The 14,859-nt window shown below is 42.6% G+C and overlaps 1 protein-coding gene across 1 annotated transcript in view; it reads left to right on the forward strand.

The window, feature by feature from the left end:
- Positions 1–14,859, forward strand: part of TBC1D1 (TBC1 domain family member 1) — a 206,518-nt gene that overhangs the window by 188,564 nt on the left and 3,095 nt on the right. Inside the window, exons 19-20 of the mRNA XM_023533966.1 lie at positions 5,176–5,345; positions 11,956–12,129. Of these exons, the coding sequence (XP_023389734.1) occupies positions 5,176–5,345; positions 11,956–12,129 (344 nt within the window). The remainder of the gene's footprint in view (positions 1–5,175; positions 5,346–11,955; positions 12,130–14,859) is intronic.

Here is a 14,859-nt window from a genome sequence, read left to right on the forward strand (position 1 = left end):
TGTGAAAACAGCTCAGCATTTAATTACACTGAGAAGAAAATTCTACAAAGGGGGCTGGGCAGGAAGGGCTAAGGGGGTCAACACCAATTGTCACTGTGCTGGCACAGGCACCAGAGCTGCTACCCGCAGATTGTTCTGGGGCTCAGATAGTTCTGGGGCTCCAGGCAGTAAAGCTCCAAGAGAAAAAAATCCTAGGCTGCATAAGTTGGTAAGAGGCACTAACAGCAAACCAACAAACTCTGCTTTGGAAATGAATATTCAGAACTCTCTGAAGATCACCCTAATGACTTCATAAATAAAAACTGAAACCAGTAAAAGTGGATGTTTTTTTATCTATACTATGTAGTCAGTGGTGGGTCTTGGAGTTTCTTATACGTTGTGCGTAAAGATGCCAGTGTCTTTGTTATTCCTAGACCCAACAGACCCCTGCTGTATTGAGTGGGTTTGTGTCCAGCTGGCTAAGGGTTCAGGGATCCTCGCATTATAGGCAAGAAGTGGAAACTCAAGGTAGCGCTGTGTTGTGGTGTCATTTTGCAAAAACTGCTGTTTTTTTGCACAGTCCATCCTATCAGTACTTAAAAACAAACTTTTATTAGTAGGTTCCATAGAAAAGACATTTTTAAAAAAACCATTCCCATACTTAGCATTGGTGACTTGAACTGTGTGTGTTTAGCTCCAAGCTGGTGGATAGCTTCGTTTTAAATCCCAAAGCCTGCCATTCATACGCTATAGTCTTTTTTTGGCCCGAAGCCCATTTTGTTATAAGCCTTTAGGCCTGGATAAACTCTTAAAAACAAATGAATCTTTGTTAACTACTCACTATTTTATATGTAAGTAAAGAATTCTCAGCTTGCAGTCAGCATAGCTAGTATATTAATTAATAGGTTCCTTCACATCAAGTATATGCGACTTGAAGGGATAGCTGCCCATGATGTATGTACCTTTACCTTCACCTGGTAATCATCACACTTTTCTGAATGTCAGCCCTGTCTGGGTCTCACATGTTAAATAGCCTCCTCTTGTATTTTTCCAGTTTGGATGTAGAAGGGTTTGGGAAGAGTTGCTGGCTCTGTCCTCCTTCTAATCATGTCTGCCTCGGGGAAAAAATGTGAGAAATAGGACCTGGCTTGCTCCTCATGGAAGAGGAGGCTGAGGTATTAGGCTTCTGAAGTTTTTCTATAGGATGTGCAACCGAATAGATGAAAGAGGAGGAGGAATATAAAAACTAAGGGTTAGGCAAAAAACACAGAAGCCACTCGTAACATAGGGAAGGATTCAGAGAGGCTTGAGGACTGAAATAGACTGAACAGGATTGTTCGTTGGGCTGGGAAAAATGGCTTTTTGAGTAACGTGGTAGAGTGGTTGGTGATTAAGTGAGTTTTTGCACAGTCTGTGCTGTTTTTCTACTGCAAGGCTGTCATCATCCTTCCTTTCCCTCCTACCTGTTCCTGGTAGGAATGTGGGGGTGTCACAACTGGAGGACTCCATCCTCCTGGAGAAAGTTAAGGAGAGGAATTGCCCTTGACAAGGACAAAGGTGGCCGGAGAGGAAATGCAGTATGAGTTTGCTTACTGGCCAATGTGCTTGGCGTTTATCATTTCCCCCACAGGAAAATTACACTGTTATATCATGGGGAGTTTCAAATAGAGTTCCCATACCTGTTAACACAATAACAGGGCTGCTGAAGTGTCTTCAAAGGAAAGTAGTTATTTGCGTTGTTCTCAGCAAATAATTTGCAAAGTGGTGGAGTCAGCTGAATTAAGGTTCCCTTTACCTCCTGCCTGATAAAACTCTTTGTCTGTTTCTAGGTGACTTGAGAAGGGGAGAGGAGAAAGGAAGTCAGCCACAGTGTTGTGAGCTGGGATGGCTCAAAGCTTTCTTGTGTAGTGATTTTCAAATGTGAGAATTTAATTCTCTTTTTTTTTTTTAAAGACAATTCCAGAATGTAAATGTATAAAGATTGGAATATGGGCAAAACTGAAAATAATTGGGTTGGGGCAGTGGGGTTTATAGGGAAGATTTTTTTTTTTACTGCTATCTAAATATTATTTAATTTTCTAAATTTCCAGAGGGAGACAAATGCATTCATTGTTTAAAGAATATAGATGTTGCCCCCCAAGTGTAGTCAGATTTATTTCAGAGCCCCTTCCTCCAGGCAAAACTGTGAGGGGTCTTTCCTTCAACCCTTCAGCCCTTCAGCCCCATTCTTCACCGTGCTCCCAGATGAACTTAGTTCAGGGCCCCCCCATTGTAACAGAAACTTCTCGGGCTGAGCTCTCCCATGCTCACTAGTACAGATGACCAGCTGGCTTGTCTTTGGAAGGATGGGCACCTGGAGTGGGCCTCCGCAAGCGCTGGTGATTGATTGAGCGTCTCGCAGCTGCAGCGGGCACTTGTGAGTGTGCTGGAGGCGTCAGCGTGGACTCGGCAGTGGCTCTTGGAAGGTGGCTTTCCTTTACGTAAAGCTAACTAGCTCTTGCAAGGATTAGACCCATAACATGAATCTTATTAACATCATCTCCTTACCAGTGCACTGACCTACTGAGAAAAACGGGAAGAGAGCCTTCGGTGAGCTCTGCTGCAGTCTGGGTAGAGTTGGAACGGTGTGGCCTGGCAGAAGGGGATCGGGCCCCATCCTTCACCTGCAGCCCCAGCTCTTCCCTTGCCATTCTCTTTCCTGGCTCCCACACCTGATGTGGTTCTTTCACACTTGCGCATCAATACCTTCTTCTCCTTCTGCTCAGAGTGTTATTCCCTGACTTCTTACCTAGGAAGTTTCTGTTGGTTTTTCAAGACTGGGTTTGGCCACCAACTTTGCTTGGACTTTTTTCTTCTCTTTTGTTCTCATAACACCCTGGGCATAACTCTACCAAACCAATGGTTGTTAGTATCTCCACACTTTGTTCTTTGTTCATGGCTGACTCCCCAGTGCCCAGTACAGTGCCTGACATGTATTTGATGTCCAGTGAATGCTTGTTAACTTAAGTTAGAGAAACTTTTCAGCAGATAAGAATACTCTTAAGGTGTTGGCAATAGCATTAGAAAATAATATTTCTTTTTTATTACGTTAAATAGTCTGTTAAAACCAATGAAATAAACATAGATTTATATTTGTTTAGTTTTTAACATACCAATAGAGTTAAAAAAAAAAAAACAAAAACAAAAAAACACCTCTGCAAACTTCCTTTTGTTTTCTTCAGACTGTCCAGAAAAGTCTGAGTTTAGACTCGTAGGAAGCACTGTACTAAGTAGATTTGTTCTAAAAACCAAAATCCTAAAGGAATTAAACTTAGAAAACCCATCGTTGACCTTAAGAGACCACAGATATGGATTGCACATTTGATTATGCTCAAAAAAGTTCCCCAATGATTATTTAATTGCCTTCGATGTGGTACTGTATCTAATTTCAAGATACTTGTCCCTCAGAGACCAAAGAAATTGAGCTGTGTGTAGTAAGTCATTGGTCTGATAATGCAGTCCAGTCCCCAGGACCCCCGCCCAAAACGTCTTGATATTTATCCTGATAGCTACCATCAGTCTATCCAGCTATAAATGTTCATATACTGAAAGGAAGTCTTAGTGTCTAAATCACAGAATCTTCAAATTTGCTTTGTTTCATTTTTGGAAACGACTTTTCTGTTTAAAAATACATCTTAGTTATAGTGCTATTTTAGGTCTTTTTATTTTCTGTAGTGGTGAATTACGTGGGTAGACTGTGTATTTTATGAAGCAGACGTTTCACAGGAATATTCTTTTATTTCACTGCCTTGATAAACACAATACTCCCCCTAAGAAGCTGAACTTCCAGAGTCATAATCAGTTCTCTCATTTATCTCCCCAGCCGCTACAGCCAAACCAAAGAGGGAGGCAGCTATCCGACCTTTCTGATTCTGTGGGGCCGTCCCGCAACACAAGCGGTTGTGTGTTGGCCCTGAGCTCTGAGAGACAGGCTGATCCCGGCAGCTTCATTGCTTAAGGCTGCACCCAGCCGGCCTTCTTGAAGGCCACAGAGCATCACCAGGGCTCACCCGGCCACTCGGCACCTAGGACTATCCCGTTCGCTGTCCACAAACCACTCTGTCTTAGACATCTTTGTCATTTGCACAAAAACATCCAGCTTTTGCTTTCCTGTTTCTTAATGGCTTTCACATGTCGTCACACTAAACCGCCAAGAGAGGCATAATGCTGGGGATTCTTCCTCTCACCTGCTTTTGCCTTGACTTGATGAAATTGACAACTTTTTGTCTCTTCCATTATCCTTCAGTGAGAGAGAGAGAAGTATTGACAGTTGCCTCTAATTAGATTTAGGTTCTCTCATCTTCTCATCTTTAAAATTATATCATATATTTTTATTCCAATTGTTAGGTAACTTGCCTGAATTTAGTTACCCAACAATTAGTTAAGGACTGGGCTTTAATGCTAGGGCAGTTTGTCTCCTTCTGGAGCGGCTTCAGCTCTGTGGGGATGGGGAAGTCAGGGCCTGGGCTGGTTGCTCACCCATCGCCTCACTGTGTACAGTCAATTGGGATTGATAATAGAAAATATATATAACATGAGCTAGAAAATAACTCTGGCAAAGTTTTTTAATTCCTCTGAGGAAGATGTTTTTTATTTCATTATTAAGCTATTTTTAAATATTTAATAATGTACTTTTGCAATTGAGTAGACATTTTATAGTTTTTAGAGATTTTTTAATTCAACTCCTTATTTCAAAATAGAGGAAACAGGCATTTTTTTTTAAACTTTATCTTAAGCTATATATCTGATGCTGTATACCAAAAAACTTTGTTTTACTCGTAAAAACATATGTTTTAGTAACTCCTTTAAAATCCAGAGCATTCCTGGAAAAAAAAAATAGACTAATAAAAAGTAATCTTTTTCTCAATTTAACTTTTGAAGCAGTTTTGAATTTAATATATTTTTGGAGCAAAAAAAGATTTATATGAATCTTTGGCAAAAGCTGAGCAGTATGTTTATCTATATTTCTTTTATTATTTGCAGTATTGTCTTGACAACCCTATCTGAAATACCAGGCTTTAAAAAAAATAAATAAAGTTTGCAGTTTGGGGTCATGTTTCCCTCTGTCCTGCCCCATGACATGGGGAAAAGGAAATGGAATAGCATTTCATCAGAAGCTGGTCTGGTTTAACTTTCTGCATTTCTGTGTTTTCCCAGATATGATCTTTCTTCAGGGATCAGAGGTCATATTTAAAGTGGCTTTAAGTCTCTTGGGAAGCCATAAGCCCTTGATTCTGCAGCATGAAAACCTAGAAACCATAGTTGACTTTATAAAAAACACACTACCCAACCTGGGCCTGGTGCAAATGGAAAAGACCATCAATCAGGTATGATTCAACCTAAACCTTCCAAAAGCTGAAGCAATCTGAGATATGTGAACGCTTGATTTTTTTTTTTTTTGAACAGGACCTATTTTCTACCACTTTGTATTTTGGACAGCATCTCTTGTGCTGGCATGTAGGAGGCACGTCACAACTATGTATATGTTTAATGATTAAAGGCGTGTCAGAGTGTGCACATGTGAGTGTAATAGTGAGATGCCACATTGAAACATGGTGGCAATATTCAGGTCTGATAACCAGCACAGATTACCGGTAGTTTCTTATGATTAAGAGGCTTTACCCGCCTAGTCATGTGTTCTTCCAAAATACATGCATTTTTTCAATGTGGACTTTTGTAAAATAAGTGCTTTGACTTTCCTGCTGTATGGTATTTGGAATTTTTTAAGGATAACTCTGATAGCAGAGTCGTGATAGAGCATATATTTTCTATAAGCTTGTTCCATGGGTGTGTGTGTGCGCGCGTGTGTTAATAGACTTTATTTTCACATCCGCAATTTCAGAACCTCTGGTTTCTGGGTACAGTAGAACCATTACTCTCTGAAACGTTAGGGGTTAGGAGTGAATCGAGCCAGTAATTACACCTGGACCAGTTGTCACAAGGTCTGGGTTAAGAGTGGGAGCAGATTTTGACCCTGTATAAGGAGGTATCTTCCAATAACGATTGCTGACTATGAAGGACTAAGCTGCTTAGCAGAGGATGAGGTCACCCCTGAAAGTGTCCAGAGGCCAGATGGTTAAGAATGTTCTGGAAGAGATTTCTGCCTCGGGCACTGCAGAGTCAGTAGTAGGGCCTCTCATAAGCCTAGAACTTACCTTACCTGCTCCAGATATCATGAAAACAAGAGCAATTTGGTGAAAACAAATAGTGAAATAAAGCTATTTTTAAAATCCTTGTTCTGAGGATTTCTGTTCGTCCAAGAGGAATCCAGCGATTCTAGTGGATCACACTCAGACACAGCATTTGTAATTTCCTTTGCTGTCCTCCTTAGACGTTGAGCACAGGAAAAGAAGTAAGGTGGCCTGGAGCAGGGGAGGGTGTTGTGCCGGGTGTCACTTTGGATCTTTGCACGTTTCACATGCCTGTGTGAGAGAGCAGCTCGCCACTCTGCACATTCGTCTTCGGTTCATTGACGGGCTTTGCCTTTCTCTGTGTTTTACTGCCCTGGCACGTTTTCTTGATGCGAATAACTGGCTGGTCAAGGCCCCACTTTTGCCAGGTTCTCTGTGAATCCATAAATACATATGATCTCATTAAATCATGACCGCACTCCTGAGAGGAGAGATGGTTTTTTAACCCATGAGGAACTTAGGGCTCAAAGTGGTTAAATAACTGGCCCAAGGTCACCCAGCTGCAAAGTGGAAAGGGAGGGTCTCAGACTCAGGTCCTCTGGCCTCACAGTGCTTTCGTAGCTACTCACACCCCCAGGTCTCTGGGTGTCATTTAATTACAGGATTTTTCTCTATTTTACCTGTATATTAATACTGAATTCTCCACCCTTTTGATTCCTTAAATTCTGGCATTTTGTACAGAATTCAGAGCTTCCATTGCATATACTTATATTTTTATGGCTACCAGGGCAAACACAGAGACTTGGTTCCCTAAAACCAAGTCTGTGTCCAGTGAGTGCCTTGACCTTGCACAGCTGACATTCAGATTATGTCCTGGATATTGAGCTCTAGAAAAAAAAATCCCATTTTCTCATTTTTGTCCCCCTTTCTGTATATGGATACTCGTGAGAGTATCGGGTACTCTAAATGTTGGAAGAATGGCCATGGGCACATGGAGAGAGAATAGTTTTGTGTGTGTGTACCTGATTTGTTTCAGGAAGCTGTTTTGAACTTGGCATCCTTTATTCCACTGACTCCTTAACAACTCTGGGACGTATATTATAATCCCTGTTTTCATAGATGGGGAAACTGGGCATGGAGAGAGTAACATGCCCCACACCCTGTGTAATGTGGCAGAGCCAGGAATGTAACGTGTCTCTCTGACACCAAAGCCCATCCTTTGCAGAAAATAAGCGTGTAATCCAGTAATTACAAGTGCGGTCAGAGCTACAGAGGTGCTTGTGTGAGGGCTTATGGGAGCTGGGCTGAGGGAGTGAGTGCTGAGGGTTGAGAGCTGAGGGAGTACAGTTCAGCTGGGCCTAAAGGGATGCGCCAAGACGTGTCGGCACACACTTTCTGTACAGGGCCAGACAGTATTTTAGGCTTTATGGGCCATGAGGTCTCTGCTGCCCTTAGTTAGAAAACAGCCATAGACAATATGTATAGGAATGAAGTGACTGTGTTGCTATAAAACTTTGCTTACAAAAACATGCAGTGGGACAGATTCAGTCCACAGGCTGTAGTTTGCTGATTCCTGATCACAGCAATGCAAAGCCATGGGAGTGAGAAAAGAGAAATTCTAGATGCCTGACGTGTTCAGCTTGTGTGTTTGCTGGGGTGGGGGGTGGGGGGGGGCTTGGGGGGACGGTTAGGGACTGAGGACTAGCAGTGTAGGGAACACAAAAGTCTACATTTTGGGTCCCAGGTTTTTATTCTGCCAAAAGTCTTGACAGGAAAACAGTTACAATGCCAGGTGGCTCTCTGCCCTCTTTCTCTCCCATATTTTCCATCTGGAACTTGACATCTGAGTGCTCTTGTCAGACTTTCTGTCCCTCTCACTGCCCTCTCCCCTCCAAGGGGTGCTCTAGTCTAAAATCCTACTCAGAAATGAGGCCTGGGGTACAATATGATTCTTCTGCAGTCAGAGAACCCCCAGGCTCAAGTCTCGGAGGTCCACAGGGTAGAAGCTGAGCAGACTGGCCTGTGGGTGGGTGGGTGGGTGGTCCTCTGTGAGATCTGTTTCATTAAATGCCCTGTCTATAGATAGTCACAGTTGAGCAACTGGGACACAGTCTGCATCCAGGATGGGAGAGACAGTAGCTGAGAACAGGGCTCTGGAACTCTGGCTCAGTGTGGATAGGCCGAGAGCTGAGAGTCCATGGCAGAGGGAAGAGGGTCTCTGAAGGCCATGTGGGGTTCCTCAGTGTGACTTGACCGCCCATTGAATATAAACCATAAAAATCCTCTGACTCAAGAAGGAGGGAAACCCTGGGAATAAACAAACTCGGAGGAGGTCAGGTTCGTATTCTTGTCATGGTGAGTGCCGCCTGCTTACGCAGCCTCAGTTCCGTGTAAGGAAGGAAAACAGTGGGGCTCTGGGACACAGGGCAAATACCTATTTTCAGCATCCCTTAGGCTCCTTTCAAAGTATGGCCTGAGCCAGCACTGTCACTGTATCACGTAGGAACCCATTAGAAATGCAGAATGTGGGGCCACACCCCAGGCCTGCTGAATCAGAATCTGCATTTTAACAAGATCTCCTGGGCATTCACACACAGGAGAACATTAGAAAAGCTCCGCTATGGGCAACTTCATTGTAAACACACTGGACAGCTCTCTGCTCTAATTGAGCTTGTGTGATGGAAACCAGCATCTTAACAAGGTCCCTTTGTCCAAAAGGCGCTCCTCAGAGCCTGCAGCAAGCTGCCTCTGCCCCTGAGAGGAGCCCTCACCGCTTGGGCGGTTTGCACTGTTGAAAAGGAGTCCTTTCTATAAAGGCCAGTCAGTGCCCACCAAGAGGATGGGGTGTGGCTGGAGGGGCATTTTATTTTACCACTGGCTTGTTTAGGATTGCTCACATGTGGTGATAATAAAAAGCAGACCAACTTTTAGTTGGGTTTAGTATTGTTTTTAAATTTACTATGCACACCATACCCCCTTACTGCCGATACCTGGTCAGACCACTCCACTCTCCAGCCCTTTGGTGTGCCACTAAGACCAACAAGTGGAGGGCAGGGTCTGGGGGTTGGGAAGGTGGAAAGTATGTGGCCCAGTTCTGCAGACATCAGGATTAATGGCTTATTATACACAGTGTCCACAGACTGCAAAGAGAAACGTTGAGTCTCCAATACCACATGAGCCAAGAACATAAACAGACAACTCACTAAAGAGAACACCATTTAGTAAACAAATATCTGGGAAAATACTTAGTTTCATGCGCAATTTAAATTTAAATAACATACAGTGCTTTACCTACTAGATCAACCAAAGGAAACTTTTTAATGCCAACACACAGTGCCAAAGGTATACTGTATCTGGCACATTCATGTGTTTCTAATGGCATCGTACGTTGATTATTCCCATTCGGGAAGCAGTTTTGGAAATATGTATCACAAGCCAGCAAAATATTCATACCTTTTGACTCAGTAATCCCATTTCTTGGACTGTATCCTTAGGAAATAATCCAAAATATGGGAAAAGCCATATGTACAAGGATATTTAGAGTTGTCATTTATAACAAAAACTTGCAAGTAACTGGATATACAACATGTGATGAATAGATTAACATGGTTCTATGTTGAGTTGTTAGAATACCATGAAGCCATTTATAATTACGGTTATAAAGAATATATAACAACTTGAAAAAGCCTTCTTTGAGAACTGGGGCTCTCCTGCCACGACCAGCCACACACTGCCATGATAGGGGATAAATTCTGGAGCATACTGCAAAACTGAGGGCTCTGAGTATTTGGACTGCCAGGAGATAATGATGCTATTAAGCAGAGATGATTATGACCCAAGATGGTTCCTAGAGCTTAATGGAGGCCCGAAAAGGTTTATAGCTTTGGGCACAGTTGAGAGCCATTAACCTTGGCAGATCATCAATCTGTGTAAAAGGCCAGAGGTTTTGCTCCCAGGTTAGGAGCTGTTTTAAAAATGAATCGTGGTGGAAGAGAAAAAGTAACTGTGTATATGACATTTATTCTGCACCATGTTTATAATTACACACTTTATGCCACAGCAATCTCGGTTTTAATGTTGGTGGTTTTTACTCTTTTTGAGCTATTCAAATATTCCATGATGTGGTGTCCTTTGTAATTTTTGCCGAAGCACGAGGTTGAATGTGAGGGTTTCACAAGTGTGTGGAAGCAGGTCTCTTAGCTAAGCGAGCACCTGGTCAACTTGCCAGGCGTGTGCTGGGAACTTCCATGATTGTGTTGTGTAATTCCCACTGTGATGCTGGGAAGTAGGTGGTATCACCCCCATGTGGGAGGCCACAAACTGATCCTGGGAAAAATACATATTTTCTCCCAAGTATGTATTTGATGGTGTTCTTGGGCTGACCTTGGAGGTCAAGTAACTTAGTCGAGGTCTTTCAGGAAGGCACCGGCGGAGCCCCGATTTGAGTCTGAATCAAAGTCTCTGAGTCATTTTCCTCCACTGAAAATAGAGCTGATAATCTCTGCTGACCTCAGGTCACTGAGGGAGGACAGAGAATCAGGTGAATACGGTGACCTGTTCACACACACCACAAATACAATGCATTATTTGTTTTTTTGTCATAGAATGACTTTTGTGCCTAATTAGTATTATCCATTGAATTAAATCGAAACCCAGGAAGCTGAGAAATTAATCTTAAGGAAGAGAAAATAAGATTGTTGGGAATGGTGAGCAAGTAAACATGGCTTTTGAAAATTGATTTCAAGGAAGATAGGACTCACTGGTGTTTGAATGCTAATAGGGTGTCATCAGAGGAAATGAGTTTTCATTGATTGTAACTCTGTTGGCCTTTCTTAAGGAAATACAATGAATAGTCATTTGTGCTCTTGTAAAGTCTAACTTCATGCTCTAAATGTGTGTTCTGATCGTGTTGGCTTTTTTGATATGGTCACTGAATTCTCAGATTCCCCCAGATCCAAGGCGGGGCTTAACTCCTGTGCTGAGAGGCACAGCCCTGTGGGGTGATCCCACGCAAACAGTGGGAGAGAAAGGAGATGCCTGGGGCCGCAGCCTCTGCCCTCTGCCCTCCCCTTCAGCCCTGCTTCCATCAAGCCCACTCACCAAGAGAAAGTCCAGACTCCAACAACTCACTCACTTGTGCACTTGGGGTTGTTTTTCACACGGGTGGTTTTTTCATCACTGTTACTATTATGGGAAGGAAGGCAGCTCAGGCATTGTTTCGTATTCACTCATCTGTGTGGGTGACATTTGGATTTTGGCTCATTTCTGCATGTCTTGTGTGCAAAGAAGGGTTTTTAGTAAACAGTTCCATTACTTAGCTGTTCTTGTAACTCTGAAAACCCAACTGAACTATAATTAAACTTTGACTCGGTGACTGGGCAAGTAGGGCTATGATTCTTTTGTTTTGTTTTGTTTCCTCCCTTTGACCGATAGCTGATATAGCTAACCTAATAGAATTTTCAGAGAAAAAGGAAATACATACTGAAATAAGAACTAAAAATAAATTTTTGTAAGCCTCTTTAAAATAAGATTTTGGCTTCTGGAAAATGAGTATCAGAGACCCACACTTAACTGTTATGTTAGGTTTATTTCTAAATGCTTTCTCTAGCCTTTCTTCCCAAGTAAAATTATTACCTTCTCAGAGCAGAGCGTTTTCCTTATTTATCACTAATAGTACAGGCATAGAGTGTTTGGTGGATGCTGCTCATTGACATGGTCGTGTGTGTGTGTCTCTGTGTCTGTGTGTGTCTGTGTGTGTGAGATTTTTCTCATTTCCAGTGCCTCATGACTTTTCTGTATTTAACAGGTGTTTGAGATGGACATCTCTAAACAGTTACAAGCTTATGAAGTTGAGTACCACGTCCTTCAAGAAGAACTTATCGATTCCTCTCCTCTCAGTGACAACCAAAGAATGGACAAATTAGAGAAAACCAACAGCAGCTTACGCAAACAGAACCTTGACCTTCTCGAACAACTGCAGGTAGAGCCTATTTACGAAGCACCTTCTGAATCCCGAGTGTGTGGTCGTTCATTAACTCACCAAAGGCAGCAGCAGGCTGAGTTTTCCCATGACCGCAGGACCTTTCTGTCCCCTGTCTGTTTATAGTTGCGATCAAAGGTATCCCGGAAGAATTGGGCCTTTTTATTAGGGAGCAGACAGATTATCCTTTGCTGAGATCACACAGTCCTGGAGCTTTCTGAGAGGCTGCTTCTGCACTTAGCCTTTTAGGAGACAGGCCTCGAGATGAACTTAAGTTCAAGATGCCCTGGTGCTCTTAGCCGAGTCCAGCAATTGTGCTTTGAATAATGATGACAGAATCTGAGGCTTGAGCTTCCATGAGCAAAACTAGCTAGGTCTATGGAAGGATATTAAGGGAGGAAAGTGACACGAAAATCTACCTCACAAAATAAACCAGAGCATGTGATCATGATACATGAGTCCTCAGTGCAAATACAAAGGTTTGATTAACAAAGGACACAGTTCTCCATTCTAGAAGCTTCTATTTTAACATAGATAAGTGTGGATGAGGACCTACTGTAAAAATGCTAACACAGACCCTGCACACAGAAGGGTGACGTGGAGTGAGCACAGAGGTGCAATCTGGAGACCTGGTCTTCCCAGGTCCAGTGTTGCTCACCCACGCTGTCACTCTGGGCAGGCTGCTCACCTGCTCTGTCTCTTATTTGTGTGACAAGGACAAGAAGAATGCTTAGCGTAGCTTCTTTACCAATAAGATGGAACTTTTTTGACATCATAAATAGGTGGTAATGCTGTCAGTGTTAAGGAAATGTTTGTGGAGTGTTTAAAAAGATTTTTTTTTTTTTTAGTTTCTAGAGAGAGAAATACATATTTTCCCCCAAGTATGTATTTCATGGTGTTCTTGGGCTGACCTTAGAATAAGCTTTCCGTCCTGATCTGAGCCTCTTATTTTTCTCCATGGGAAGTTGCCGCTTTGCAGATATAACCTTGGCGGTGGTATGAGAAAGGCCAGCAGCGTTTGAGAGCCTAAGAAATCAACCCTTGTCTGAAATGCATTTCTCCCAGCAGGGTTTTGTCCCAATAGACCCTAGTAGATGTTTACTATAGAGGAACAAAGAAAAACGCTTTCCCTACCCAGTCCTAACTAGCTGTCACCTTCGGAAATTTAGCAGCTTTTCTCCCCGCAAGATAGAGATGTCCTAACTGAAAATATGTCTGTGTACAGTCTCTCTAGGACGTCTCGGCTGTAGCCTGAAGGGAAGGCTCCATGGGATAAGGAGACTTATCTGGCCTGTAAGGGTCTACAGTGTAGGGGGTAATTTTAAATGACTTTCTAACAAACAGTGAGTCCCCAAAATATGACGTAATGGAAACGTTTCTAACAAAGCTCAGATTTGCATTTGAAGCATTCGGCTTATTGAGCTAGGCAATACTCAAATAAAAGGTTCATTTTATTGGGCTCCTGCCCGTGTGTGTGTGTGTGTGTGTGTGTGTGTGTGTGTGTGTGTGTGTGTGTGTGTGTGTTAGAGAGAGAGAGAGAGAGGGAGAGAGAAAGAGAGAGAGATGAGGGGTAGAGAGTAATTTTATGTTGCTTCTGTGATACTGTCCCTTTTCATGAAGAAAGGGAGTTGTAAAAAGCTGCTCTGATACCTACATTCCTCGAGAAAGGCATCAGACGGCAATAGTACTGACAGATGCTCTTCCTTGCCCAATGGCTCTACATGTGTGGAGGCAGGCTTCAGGGCTGTAGCGTATGCCAGTTCCCCGGTATTTACTGAGTTCTTGCTGGGCTGGTGCTAGGGCCACCAAGATCCATAAGACACTGCTGCTCTCAAAGAGTAGGAGCAGGGATTATGTTTCACTGTGTCGATTTGTGGGTGTTTGCATATAGTTTTCCCATTACCTTCTATGAGTCACATGGATTTACTGTCTTTCAGTATGTTAAGTTCAGACTATGTTAAGTTCTGTGAGACTCATACCTTTTTAAAACAGTTTCAGAGTGCAAGGATAGGTGATTAATACAGTGTCTATTTTTTTAATATAAATCTTCTTTTTTGCCAAAGTATCAAAATTGACCTATTTTCTAGCTTTGTTCTGTCCATATTGTTGTTAGACATACCAAAATCCCATTTATGTTCTTATTACATGCTTAAGAATGTTGTCTAGCAACTGGAGACCAAACTATTAACCTGTTTTGTCCAGTCGCACACATAAGATGATTACATAGACATGTCAGATGGTGCCAAATAATGGAAATACATTTTTCTTAATCAACTAAAAGTCACTGAGCACCACTGAGCTAGGTGCTGTGTGAGGCCACACTCATGTACAGGACAAGATGTGTTTTCTTCCATGAAACAGCTTCAGTCTCATTGAGGAGACCTGACCGTAATACAGAACAGTAAATGACCATGCAGAACAGCTCACTGCTAAGCTGTGCAGCACACCTCAGAACACTGAGACGAGATGGGCTGTGGCCCAGGCCTTGACCATGGGTAAGGATCAGAGAGTACAGCTTGGAGATGCACACCAGACATGCCCACCCCCTGCCTGGTGAGCTGACGAACTTAGCATCTCAGTCTTTTTTTCCTTCTATTTTGAGTGTTCCAGTGGCACAGCCAGAACTAGACTTTGAGTCATGAATTGTCTGTCTGGCACAAATGTTATCTTGTTCAAAAACTTGTTTTTCCTGTTTTGAAAATGAGGGAGGGGGGAATATATATATATATT

The sequence above is a fragment of the Pteropus vampyrus genome, unplaced genomic scaffold (genome assembly GCF_000151845.1).
Source record: "Pteropus vampyrus isolate Shadow unplaced genomic scaffold, Pvam_2.0 Scaffold5, whole genome shotgun sequence".
Lineage (NCBI taxonomy): Eukaryota > Metazoa > Chordata > Mammalia > Chiroptera > Pteropodidae > Pteropus > Pteropus vampyrus.